General features: G+C 40.1%; 1 protein-coding gene across 1 annotated transcript in view; it reads right to left on the minus strand.

The window, feature by feature from the left end:
- Positions 1-13,811, minus strand: part of Mtr (5-methyltetrahydrofolate-homocysteine methyltransferase) — a 70,012-nt gene that overhangs the window by 49,174 nt on the left and 7,027 nt on the right. The window contains exons 4-11 of the mRNA XM_051151478.1: positions 13,093-13,185; positions 11,545-11,651; positions 9,154-9,216; positions 8,530-8,624; positions 6,240-6,340; positions 4,749-4,810; positions 3,253-3,320; positions 115-194 (exon numbers count right to left, since the gene is read on the minus strand). Coding sequence (XP_051007435.1) covers positions 115-194; positions 3,253-3,320; positions 4,749-4,810; positions 6,240-6,340; positions 8,530-8,624; positions 9,154-9,216; positions 11,545-11,651; positions 13,093-13,185 — 669 coding nt within the window. The remainder of the gene's footprint in view (positions 1-114; positions 195-3,252; positions 3,321-4,748; positions 4,811-6,239; positions 6,341-8,529; positions 8,625-9,153; positions 9,217-11,544; positions 11,652-13,092; positions 13,186-13,811) is intronic.

The following is a 13,811-nucleotide window of genomic DNA, read 5'->3' on the forward strand; positions in this document are numbered from 1 at the left end:
TAGCCACTCTTCTTTGACCTAATATGCTTCTTCACATAAATATCACTTACACTTAGAATATGCATACTATATACATCCCACAAATGAGATCAGAACTACGTCCTCATGACTTACCAGATAGTAACATATGCCCTTTAAAAACACTAGCAGGTGGAACTCTAGGCTTACAGTTTTTCACAGCTTCAGCAATTTCCCTAAATGAAAAGAGAAAACACTATATTCATTAATTCAGAATAACATCAACTTAATTAAGCTAATTTCCAACTATAAAATTAAGTCTGCATCAATATACCCATGCACATACTGATCTTCTACTTAAATGTACAACAGCCATTATATCCATCAACTTTCTCAGCACCAGGAAGCTCATTAATGCTGACTGGGCTGCTACAACACGTAAGGATAAACACAGCCACAGCAGCAGTGTTGTTTTCACTCCTGCCTTCACACTGGCCCTTGAAAGCCTGGGTAAGCACTGACTGCACAGGACCAGGGAAGATCCTCCTCTTGCCTTCAAGATGCTAGTCACTTGACTGCTTTTTCTCTCCCAGAAAGACTCTAATAGAAGCATGTGCTGCACCCAAGAAAACACACCTGTCCTTCTGTGAGCATTCAAATGATTAATTGCAGGTTGTGTCTTATAATATATGGAAGGTGAGGGTCAGGCAAAATAGCAATGGCAAAACTAAGAATGACAGCAGTGATGTGATATGCACGTGACAGCTCACTGTCCTTTTTCTACTTTCATTTTTAGAATGTTTCTTAGTATAAAGCTACTTTTACTTACATTTTCATAAGAAGCAATATTACTGCCACAGCAACAAGGCTTAAAGAAACTGATTTTCTTAAAATCTGGTGGACAGTCTGCAACTGAGATGCTGACAAGATGGTTCTTCTAAGGCCCCTCTCTCCCTGAGGTTTGCGGGTTGCTGACTTATTGTGTCTACACAACCTTCCCTTCACCTGTGCACTTGTATCTTGTTCTTACATGGACACTCATTGTGCAGCCACGGTGCACTCACGGTGGAGCCACTCCTTCCTTTAACTGGCACTTTTTTTTTTAAACATAACAAAATGACTTTAATGTTAATGCTACATGCAGTATTCATTTTTTATTTTTTTATTTTTTTCCATTTTATTATTTTATTCATATTACATCTTGATTGTTAGCCCTTTCCCTGTTTCCTCCCATTCTTCCCTCCCTCCCACGTCCCCCCTTCTCCCCTCCCCTATGTCTGTGATCAAGGGAGACCTCCTCCCCCTATATATGCTCTTAGAATATTGAGTCTCTTCTTGGTAACTTGCTATCCTTCCTCTGAGTGCCGCCAGGCCTCCCCATCCAGGGGACGTGGTCAGAAAAGGGGCACCAGAGTTCGTGTGAGAGTCAGATCTCACTCTCCACTCAACGGTGGAGAATATCCTGTTCGTCGGCTAGGTCTTGGTAGGGGTTCGAAGTTTAATGCCTATATTCTCCTTGGCTGGTGCCTTAGTTTGAGGAGGACCCCAGGATCCAGATCTGCCTGTCATAAAGTTCTTATTGTAGGTTTCCAGGACCCTGTGGGTCCTACTATTTCCTTATTCTTCTATGCTACTCTCGCCTAAAGTCTCAATAGGATGTCCTCTCCTCTGACCCACTTTCTTGGTAAGTAAAGATTTTCATGGTACGTATCCCTTGGACTAGTGTTTTGATATAAGTGAGTATATACCATTTGTCTCTTTTTGCTTCTGGGTGAACTCACTCATTATGATAATTTCTAGATCAATCCATTTGTCCACAAATTTCAGGAATTCCTTGTTTTTAATAGCTGAGTAGTATTCCATCGTGTAAATGTACCACAGTTTCTTAGTCCATTCTTCTACTGAAGGACACTTAGGCTGTTTCCATGTTCTGGCTATTATGTATAAAGCAGCTATGAATATGGTTGAGTATATGTCCCTGTTGTGTGATAGGGCATTTTCTGGGTATATTCCAAGGAGTGGGATAGCTGGGTATTGAGGAAGCCCTATTCCCATTTTTCTGAGAAAGCACCAGATAGCTTTCCAAAGTGGTTGTACTAGTTTGCATTCCCACCAGCAATGAAGGAGTGTTCCTCTCTCTCCACATCCTCGCCAATTAACTGGCACTTTTTAAAGGCTCATCTCCAAATACAGTCACATTCCAAGTACTGAGGGTTAAGATTTCAAAGAGACTTGATACCCTATGAGCATATACAGGGGGAGGTAATCCCCCTCAGGAACAGTCATAGGGGAGGGGAATAATGGGAAAATGGGGGGGAGGGAAGAATGGGAGGATACCAGGGATGGGATAAACATTGAGATGTAACAAGAATAAATTAATAAAAAATTAAAATAATAATAATAATAATAATAATTCCATTGTGTGTACATATGTATTTTCCATATCCATCCCCCTATTGCTGGACACCTAGGTTGGTTTCATAATTCAGCTGTTGTGCTTTGTGCAGTAAAAATTGATACAAAAGTAAAAAACAAAACAAAAAAACTCTTTTTTTGAATTGAGAAATTCTGGTTTAAATCAATCAGAAAATTTAAAAAAAAAAGATTTCAACATACAAACTTGTGAGTAAACAATTTAGCTGATAAGCACAGGTAATATTAAGTTGGACAAAAGGGTTCACACCTGCATTCTCAACACTCAGAAGCTAAGGCAGGAGGTGCCACGAGTCTGAGGTCAGCTTGGGCCACATGTGTTTAGGGCAGTCCAGGCTACAGAACATAGGATTTTAAGCCAGCAGGAGCTACACAGTGAGACCCTGCCTTAAGGGAGGCGAAGAGAACGAGGAGTACGTAGGGGAGAAGAGGAGGAACAAGCAAACAAGGCTGTCAAGATAGAGACAGTCAGATGCCAGCACCCAAAACATTGGGCAGTTCATGAATGCTTATAAACACAGAGACCCATACACAGACACACACACACACACACACACACACACACACACACACACACACACACAAAAGGCTAGACATGGTGGTATATACTATAATCCCAGAACTTGTGAGGCTCAGTCAGTGGGACTGCTACAGGTTCAAGGCCAGCCCAGGCTTTGCACAATGAGGACCGCACATAGCAAGACCCTGCTTCATAGGCACATAAAGGGTAGGAGCCCAGAGTAAATATGATCAAGATAATTATATACATGTGTGAAATTCTCCAAAAATTAATAAAAGTATTATTAAAAATAATCAATACAAAAAAAAATTTTTAAAGCAAGAGAAAGCAGTAACCATTACCTGATATGATCAGGTGTAGAACCACAGCACCCACCAACTATATTCACCAAGCCATCCACAGCGAAGTCCTGTAGTTAGGAAAAGTGAATTCATCTGAATTCTAAACTTAACATAAGAACATTTGCTTTTTACATTTCCTGAATAACTAAGATTATACTAAAGAGAGATAAACATATTTACTTTAGATACAAAAGTGTCACAAGCCATAGGTAAAAGATACATGAGAAATAGCTCAGATACTATGAAGCCTTTTATGCTGTCTGAAACACAATAGAAATTTTATTTGCCTCTATGATGAAATGAAACAGTTTTTACCCATATGCTGGACAGAATGGATATGAAATGGACAATCCATTTCCAAATACCATACAAGTATCCACTTTTCAGTTTAATTCTAAAATTTTTTAAATAAAAAATGCTGGCACACACCTTTAATCCCAGCATTCAGGAGGCAGAGGCAGGGGAATATCTGTTAGTATGAGGTGAGCCTGATCTTTGGAACAAGTTCCAGGTCAGCCAGCACCTCACAGAGAAACCCTGTCTCAAAATAATAATAATAATAATAATAATAATAATAATAATAATAATAATAATAATAATAATAATAATAATAATAAAATAATAAAGGTCCTCTGTCACACCAGTCATGTTTCCAGTGTTCCATCAAATGTGTGGAGTAAGGCACATACTACTCACCAGGGTGTGGTGCAACCAGAGGCCAATGAAGGAAAAGGAAAGGGGGTAAGAAAGAGAGCCACAACTGTCTACTTCAGATAACTGAAATGATCATCTCAGTACTCAGAAAACTGAGGCAGAAGAATCACAAGCTCAAAAACTCTATCTTAATAGAAACAAACAAACAAAAATAGATCCTAAGAACTGACTCAGAAACAGTCTTTGAGAAAACAAAAAACAAACAAACAAAAAAAAAAGACAAATAAAAACAGCCAGCATTAGGAAATGGATGCACTAAGCAACAGCAGGAGGTAACGCAGTCTCGTGATTCAAAGATGGCAAATCCATTCAAGGGAAGGAGGTTTCACAGGTGACAACAGGGAGCCATGTGGACACTTAGTCCACCCAGCAGTGTGAAGTCATTATGTGGTAGAGTTGCAGAAGGGACCCTAGGCAAGAACCACATCCCATTTGGTCTGGCAAGGACTTTACCTTGAATTTTCCAAGATTGGCTACCACTGCCAATCAGTAAGGAGACAGCAAAGCCCTGCCTTATGCTTCCACTTCTTGACTCAGTATCTAAACTTTACTCCGTTATGTTTATACTAGATTTTGAGGGAAAATTCTGCTTCTAAATATGCTAAATGCCATCAGGCATGTTAGCACATGCTATTTAATCCCAACTATTCAGGAGGCTGAGGCAGAAGAATAACCAGTTAAGAGCAGCTTAGGCAAGACAATCCAGATCTCAAAGTAAGTTAATTAGTTAATTAATTAAAGTAACACTGTCTCCTCAAAACTGCAATGAAAGGATCCCTGACCTTCAGCTGCATGGCCATCATGGATGGTGTGTCATCATAGTCACCAAAAGTATTGGGAAGACCTGAGAAAGAACATTTCAACCATTATTCAAAACTATCTTAACAAGTGCTTTAAAAGATAACATAAAATTCTATATTGATAATAAAATGATAATTGCTTGCAAAAGTAAATAATAACACATTACTTATATAGCAGAAATAGCATAGCAACAACAAAATCAGGCAAACATTCACTTTGCTTTTGCATATTAAACAGAAATTCTCTACCAGTTGAAACAGTGCTCCAGTGTCCCCTTCCAAGTCCCTTCCTACAAGATAATTCAATCTTTTTATAAAACTGCGTGTGTGGAAGGAACGCTGTATACACTTCCATAGCCTTTGCACTAATGAACAGTGACATGCAATGCAACTAAAAATAAGTAAAGCCAGCCTTCTTTTTCAAATTAGGTAAATATTTCTACTGTGTTTCAGAAAACACAAAGGATTTCATAGTATCTGAACTATTTCACATGTGTATTTTTTACTATGGCTTGTGACATTTTTATACCTAAAGTAAATGTTTGTCTCTCTTTAGTATAACTTTAAATTTAAGGATATTCTCTGACTATTTAGTTCCCTGTTGGATTCATGGCCTGCCCTAATCACATTTATTTGTTTGTTTTTTTTATTGTGTATGAGTGTATGACTGTGCACCACCTGCATGCCTTGTGCCCACAGGGGTCAGAAGAGGGTGTTGAATCCCCTAGAACTGGAGTTATGCATGGATGTGAGCCAACACATGGGTGCTGGGTATTGAACCAGGTCCTCTACAAGAACAAGTGTCTCAACCACCAAACTAACTCTCTAGATCATTATTACACAATTTAAAATGTATACATTTGAGGCTGGTGAGATGTCTCAGCAAGCAAAAGTATTTGCTGCACAAGGCTGACAACCTGAATTTAAGTCTTAAACTCCATGGAGGAAGGAGAGAACCAGTTCCGAAAGTTATCCTCTTACCTCCATATGCACACCATGACACACATACAATTGCACTCACACATACAGACCATATACACACATACTAATAAAATTGTTTAAAAATGTTTAATGTATAAGAATGGATTTAAAAATACAGAAAATTATTTTTAGCCCTAAGTAGCTGAACAGTGCTCAAAACATTCCCTGGGAAACTTAGCTAGCCCAATTTATCAATAGTTACTGGATAGTTTGAGATCACCAATATCTTTAAATTTTTTATGTGCCTTCAACTAGAAATCTTAGCATTTAGAACATGTGTGTGTGTGTGCACAAAACTCATGTTGAATCTCAAAACAAACACATACACTTGAATCCCCTGACTCACTTTTGCCTCTCTTTTCCTCCCCTACATGTATCTCTCTCTCTCTCACACACACACACACACAAATAAATTCTTCAAATCAAAACTCATTACCCATTTACCATGCCTTGAGTATAGAGTTCTCCATGTGCAACACCCCCTACACTCACCTGCATTTGGATAACAGAGGACATAGGCTGTTGTGCATTTTCCGATTGTTTCGATGAAAGGCCTCATTTCAGCAGCACCTAGAGCACAATTTAATCCAATGCTGGAAAAACAGTAAGCAGATGTTTTAGAATCATCATCTTTCATTCAAAATATTTATGCATAAAAGTTACAGTAAAGAAATGAACATGTGTAGAAAACCCAGATTTTTTTTTGGTGAGCAAAACTATTCTGTATGTTTTTATAATGGCAGATATGTGTCACTCTGGAGAGATCCACAGAATACACAAAAATAAGCTCTGATGATGACTAGTACTCAGTTAATAATGTATTAACACTGAACCACACCAAGGCAAGATGGTAACAGGGAAAACTGGCAGAAGTGGGGACAGGGAGGGAGTACAGAAAACTGTGCTTTCTGCACACCATCCCCACGCCCTTTCTAAATAGACCTGCACCCAATGTAAGGCAAACATAATTTTTTGATCACCAGTTTTCAACCAACCCTCACATCTCCCTTAAGACTGACAAGTCCAAGCCCAGGCATGATGGCAGATGTCTGTAATCTCAGAACTTAGAAGGAGGAGAGGGCAGGAGGCCTCCTCACTGCCACAGCAAGTTTGAGACCAATTGAGGCTCCATGAAATGCTGACTCAATAAATGAATGAATGCAAAGTCCAATGCTTGGTTAATGTACACCTGAACAAACGCTTCCAGTTTAGCTATTTTCCGAGTACATCTGGTAGCTTTCATTTAGGACACTGTGATGGTATGAGTGATAATGGGCCCCAGAGGCTCACCTGTTTCAGTTGGTAAAACTGTTTGGGAAGGACTAGGAGGTATGGCCTTGCTGGAGGAGGTGTGTCACTAGGGCTGGCTTTAAGATTTCTTAAGGCTTGCATAATTCCCTGCTTAGTGGTTATGCCTCAAGATGTTAACTCTCAGCTACTGCTCCAGGGACATGCCTGCCTGATACCATGTTCCCTCCCTTGATGGTCATGAGCACTAACCATCTGAAACTGTAAGCCCTAAAATTAAATGCTTTCATTTTTAAGTTCCCTTGGTCATGGTGTTTCATCACAGCAACAGAAAAGTAATCAAGGCAGCTGCCACCTGGATTCTGTATATTTAAAACAAACAAACAAAAACATTGTAAATCATTGTGTTATCACTAGTAAGGATAGTTTAATGTTTTCCAAACTTAGTTCCAATGTTAATTTGTCTTTTCCAGAGTTGACATGACCCAGCTAAGCAGTCTTCAAAACAACAAGCAATGCTCATTCAGTTCTTAGGGTTCTAGTAACGTTTAAAAGAAGCATCATATATGGACGTTCTTCACCAACTGTACAGGTCTCATACTGATCCAGCCACTCTGACACAGGCATCTACCTGGCTCACTGCTTAGCAACATCAGGCTCAAGTCTTCCAACACAGTGCAAATGTTACCATCTCTAAAGAGCCATCCCTGAATCGTACCAGGACTCACTACTGCATAGAGCCATATTTCCTTCACTGTTTCTGTACAGAACCATGTGTTTTACCATCTGAATTTAAGAGAGGGAATATGGGGGAGGCCTGGGAATCAGAGGACAACTTATAGGGGTGAATTCTTTCCTTCTACCATGTAGGTCCTTGTGATCAAATCAGGTCACCAAGATCAGGAGCAAGCACCCGGTTAGCCATGTTTTACATTCTTATTTAGTGAAGTGTTTCTTCTTAATGTGGACTAGTTCACTTGGCCAAGTATTCCAGGGCACATAGCAGGATTTCAATAAATAAATAGAATCATAAAGGATTCTATTGCTCTTTGTTAACAAAGAGTCTGATTACAGTCAATCATTAAACAACAGTTTCTCACATATTAACCCTTATCACATGAGTGTTAACTTCTATATACCCCTCCATTCTTAAAAGAAAAAACCTGACTAATGTTCCTTCTTTATTTTAGTCTAGGATGGTTCTGGTTGTCCCACAAATAGGGAGGGTTACTGCATTAACACCTGCAATCATTTTTCTGAAAATGTAAATTGTTAACAGCCTAAAAGCACTCCCAGTGAAGCAGTCTTAAACTATCAGCACCTTACAGACTCACAGGCAAACATCTGACTGCCCAAAAGGTATGACAGCTCTCCATTTAATACAGAGGCTTAAAGCCCTTAGAGACAAGTCTCAAAGATTACAGGAAATCCAGTGTGCCATGGAAATGGCACAGTGGGAAACAGAAGCAAGGCCCCTCTGAGCCACATGATGTAGCCCCAAGTAAAAGTGCACAAGAGAAAAAGAGTCACTCACCAAAGTGGGTTTGAATGAGACACGCTGATGACAAATGCCTCTCCTGTCTGGCCAGAAAGAGTCCGTCCACTTTTATCAACAATGGTCCCAGAAATCTGAATTAACAATGTAAACAGATCAACAATAGAGACTATGGTAAGGAATACGATCACAAAAAAAGAAGTGAAACAATCAAGTGCAAGCTCTCTGTTCTTCCATGAGGGCGAGAACCCTGGAACTCAAACTCAAAGGCAGCACTCTGTCTAAGTATCAGAATGACTATATGCAAGTGACTGGGGAAGACAGGCAGAGAAATGCAAAGGAGGCAAGAAAACCCAAAGCAGCCTTACAAGTGACACAGCCAAGCTCATCCCTCTGTAGGCCCTAATGAGATGAGTCCTTAAGCCTTTGGCCTCTGCCCAGCAGCATGTGCTCCGCCAACCACTTCTAGGCTCATTGTCCTTATCTCTCCAAAGGTAGGTTGGCAATTGGCAGGAGGGAGGTGAACAGAAAAGGGGTAGTTTCTAAAAAATAAACATCATTCTACTATTCCAGGGAGTGGGGGAAACACTACAATAAAAACCCTAATTGTAAAAGATTTTTTTAAGGGGTGAGGGACTATCATGCACACACTTAAGAACTTACAAAGATAGGCCGGGGAGAAGCATAATTCTCTTCAAAAAGTTTCTGGAGTGCAAACAAGGCTGCCTGTTAAGGAAAAAGAAAAGATATCCCTAACTCCCACTGTTAGGGAACCTACATGATGACCATGCTGCCTATCTGTTACATATGTGGAGGGGTCTAGGTCCAGCCCACACTTTCTCTTTGGTTGATGGTTCAGTCTCTGTTAGCTCCCCTGGGTCCTGGTTAGTTTACTCTGTAGGTTTTCTTGTGGTGTCCTTGACCCTACAGCTCCTTCAGTACTTCTCCCACTCTTCCACAAAACTCCTGGAGCACAGCCTATTGATTGGCTGTGAGTCTCTGCATCTGTTTCCATCCGCTGTCCAGGGTGGGCTGGTACCTCTTAGCACCCCTTCGCTGAGAAGGAGAGGGGAGGAATGTGGAGAAGGGGGTGTGAGAGTGGAACTGGGAGGAGGTGGGGGGTGGGCTGATTATCAGGCTGTAAAATAATTTAATATTATAAATTTTAGAATAAAGTAATTTTTAAAAAGAATATCTTTATTTCTGAGAACGGTCCAAAGTCAATCTAACTGGCCAATCAGAATACCCCTTTCCTAAGACCTCTTCAAGTAGGATACACACAAAGCTAGAGAAAGGAAATCTTTCCTAACCGTGTAACCCTGACACCCCTTCTCAAGTGTAACACTGCACAGGTTAACTGTTGAGACCTGATTTAGCCTTTAGCATAGCTACAGTCATTTTGTCTTTAGTCTCCATCTTGATCATAGAGTGAAATAAGTTCTAGTTCTCAGGCTGTCTCCCAATGATTAATATGCTGACACTTTGTATGGTCAAAATAACCTCTTTTCTTGTTATGTCTCTATGGTTTCATTTCCTATGTCTCAATGGTTTCGTTACTCAAACTTTGTACAATTGTTGGCTTAATATTCTGTAAAGTCCTCAACAACAGCCCCACTTAAGATCAAATTAAAGGCCAGTTAGAAATGTTTTGTCTAGTTAACCAAAATGATGTAATGCTGCCCTCTCCTTCTTACACCTGGTTACTTGGTTGTTACCTGGTGTGGTTTTGTTAACCTGGCTGAAGTTTTTCTTATAATAAGCCTGCCTTAGAAGCAGGCCAGTGTCACAGTTAGGCTCCCAAGCCCTTTCTGTGACCCTAATCACAGTCTTGGGGTGTGCATTCAATAAGCCATCCATATCTGAGACTGGTGTCTGAGTGGTTTGTGTGGCTCTTCTTGGACTATAAAATTAACAGATGCTCAGGTGAAAGAACAGCTTGGCAATGGAGCCCTTACAGAATATGATGCACAGGCTTTAAGTTCAACTTCAGCACCACTAAAAAAATTTTTTGAGTTTACCTAACAAGCTAATTATTTCTTCTGAAGAAGAGCTAAAGAGTTAACTTTCTTCCTTATCTCAAAAAAAAAAAAAGTGGAAAAAAAATGTCTTGCCTATTTTGTCAGCCTTTCATATACCAGAAAGGTATGTATATAAACCACAGATATGCATCACTGAAAAAAAAAATCATTGTGGGCTTGGGTTGTAAAACTACTTCACTCTGTTAAAAGTTCAGCCCTGAGAACTCACTTTAAAAGCTGGGTGTGGTGGTATACACCTGTAATCCCAGTTCTGAGAAGGCAAAAACCCAGGGGCATGCTGGGTAGAGAGATCCAGAACAAGAGACAATCTTAAAGGAAGTGGGTGGCATCCTTTTAAGATTTAAGGATTCCTGAGGACGACACCGAGGCTCATCCTCCACCTTCCACATGCCCCTTACACATGCATACATATATGCATATGTACATATATACACTTGCACCTACAACTGCAGAAAGAATGTAGTCCGCACATTTTAAAATCTAAAAATTCAACCGTTTTTATCTTTTTCACCAAATAAAAAAATTAGTAGCCTAGTGCTTTAAATTCTTGTTTAGCCACCCATGTTTCAAATAAAAAACAATACTGTGATTCTTTTCAGTAGTGTATCTGCTAGTTCAGTGGTTAGGACCACAGACTGCTCTTCTGGAGGACCCAAACTTGATTCCCAGCAACCGTATCAGGTAGCTCAAAACCACGGTAACTCTAGCTGTAGGTGGAATCAGATGCTTCAGGGCTCTTTAGGCACCTGTACTTAGTGGCATATATCCAGACACAGATATATACATAATTTTCAAAAATCCAGTAGAAAAAAGAGCAGAAGACATAAATTACAGAAAAGGAAATGTGGTTTCTAGAATTGGGTGTGGCGGTATAAACACCTGAAAGAGCCAATCAGAGACAGACCAAAATTAGGCAAAGAAATTTATTTAACTTCAGTAGTCACTATTATCATCTAACTATAGAGGACTCTTTACTGCCCCTCCATCACCCCACTCCATTTTCCCCTTGACTTACTTTGGCATTGGCTGTATCAAAAATAGTTTCAATGAGTAAGATGTCAACCCCACCATCCAGCAGTCCTTTGGCCTGCTGCTGGTATGCTTCAACAAGCTCATCAAATGCTGCAAAAAACAAATCACAGCCAGAGCATCAGAAACCCACAGCTTCTGAACGACACCAGGGTGTGCCAAGCTCAAGTCTGGTTCTCATCAATCAGTGATGGTTAAAAACACAATTGTTTAAGGATAACACTTCCTGTAAAACCAAATACAGTGGCAGGAGATAAATAACCAAACAAAGGTGTTCCTACACTGCTGTCTCGTGCCCTCCATTGTCTCACAGATGAGTTAACGGTGGAAAGGTATATTAATTTCTTGGACTATGTACTTTACTCTCAACATCTTTAAACACATCACTCTTCCACAGATCACCTTATCCCACTAAGAGACAAATATAAGAAACAGGATTCAGGAGCTGGAGAGATGGCACAGCGGTTAAGAGTACTTGATGCTCTTCCAGAGGACCAGAGTTCTGTTCTCAGCACCCACATCAGGCAGCTTACAACTCCCTCTAACTCCAGTTCCAGGTTATTCAACGCCTCATCTAGATTTGCACACAGGCACACACACACCAGATAAAAATGCAATGCAATAAAATAAGTGAGCTCTGAATACATCACAGGTTAAATTTCTAATAAAAGTTATGGCCCATGGATTTCACCCTCCCTCATTTCATAGAAGACGCCTCTCCAGAAGACAACTTTTGCCTCCACCAACAGTTGTTAGACGTGCCCTGTAGTGTCTGTTTCCACTGAGAAGGAATCTGTCTTCTCACTTTACCTCACAACCAAAAAGAAAAACTGCCCAGCTACTTAATAGAGACCCCTATATAACACTTTATGTTTGCTTTGTAGTTATACCTGACCTCGTAGAGTTTGGGGACAGACTCCCCACTGTCACATCTGACCAGAGAACATGGACCATACGTCAGCCTGGGAAGAGCCACTCTTAGTAAAGATGCATGGTAGCACAACGCACAATTCTATAAATGAAATTTCATAATGTGGAGTGCTTCCTGATAAATTAAAAGGTGATATAAACTGAGCACGGTGACTCACACCTGTAATCCCCTCACTCAGAAGGCTGAGATAAAACGACTGCCTCAAATCTTAGAATATTATGGGATAGACAGAGTTCTAGGCTGCCCTAGTCTGAACTATAGTGTCACATCCTGCTTCAAAATAAGATTACCAAAAAAAAAAAAAAAAAAAAAAAAAAAAAAAGGTTAAAGGATAAGAAGGAAGAAACAACAAAGCAGTTATTTATAACAGACCAAGTGCTGACACCCAACTTCCTTTTAAGTACTGTTTCTGTTTTATGGGATTCACTGACCCATCACCAAGAACAGCTGAAAGCAAGCCAGTAAGAGCAGCAGCTAACCTGTGAGTACTGAGTGCTGCAGGCACTACTGTATGCCCTTGGCTCAGGTACAATCACAACACTTCTGAGACCTCACTTTCTAGACTGCTGAAGCACTTCCCCAAAGAACGTAAGGAATACTCACTGATATTCCTATAATCTGGCCTTTCCACAGATGGGGAGACAGAAAGTGTCTTATTAGTTGGACCCAGAGCTCCAGCCACAAACCTCTTGATTCCTTTGGGAAAAGAGAAAAAGAAAGTGTGAAATCACAGGTCGTTCAACCTTTTGGTATGAATCCACAGACTCCAGGGAGAAGTGTGGTAACACATGCCTCGAACACAGTACTCAGGAGTGCAAAGCAGGAGGGCTGAGTGTGAGGCTGCCCTGCGCTCCCCAAGGCAACACCATTTTGGGTGCTTGCCTCGCACACATGAGCACTCACCCTGCTTCAGCTTCCACAGTAAAGAAGAAAGAAGGGGTGAGGAAGACTTGAAAACGCGGCTGTAAAACTCTACAACTCGGAAACCTAAAAAGTCCTAAAAGCCTAATTTTTTAAAGAATTCATTTGAAACAAAACTTGTATTGAATTAATAAATGGCTATTTAATTTTTATGTCATTGAGATGACTGAAAGATAATATTAACATATTTATTCATGACTGGGGGAAAAATCACACAATAAAAGGGATACATAAGTATTCTTGCTATAACAATTCAAAAGAACTCTCAAACATCGAGTCCAAGTATTTCTATATGCAAGCTCTATAACAGCTGTGGGCTGGCTATTCAGTATGTCTCCCTATTCTCAAGAAAACCTCAAGATCTTGAATTTCACAAGGTACCTTACATCAGAACATAAAGT

This window comes from Acomys russatus, chromosome 9 (assembly GCF_903995435.1).
Source record: "Acomys russatus chromosome 9, mAcoRus1.1, whole genome shotgun sequence".
In the NCBI taxonomy this organism is placed as follows: domain Eukaryota; kingdom Metazoa; phylum Chordata; class Mammalia; order Rodentia; family Muridae; genus Acomys; species Acomys russatus.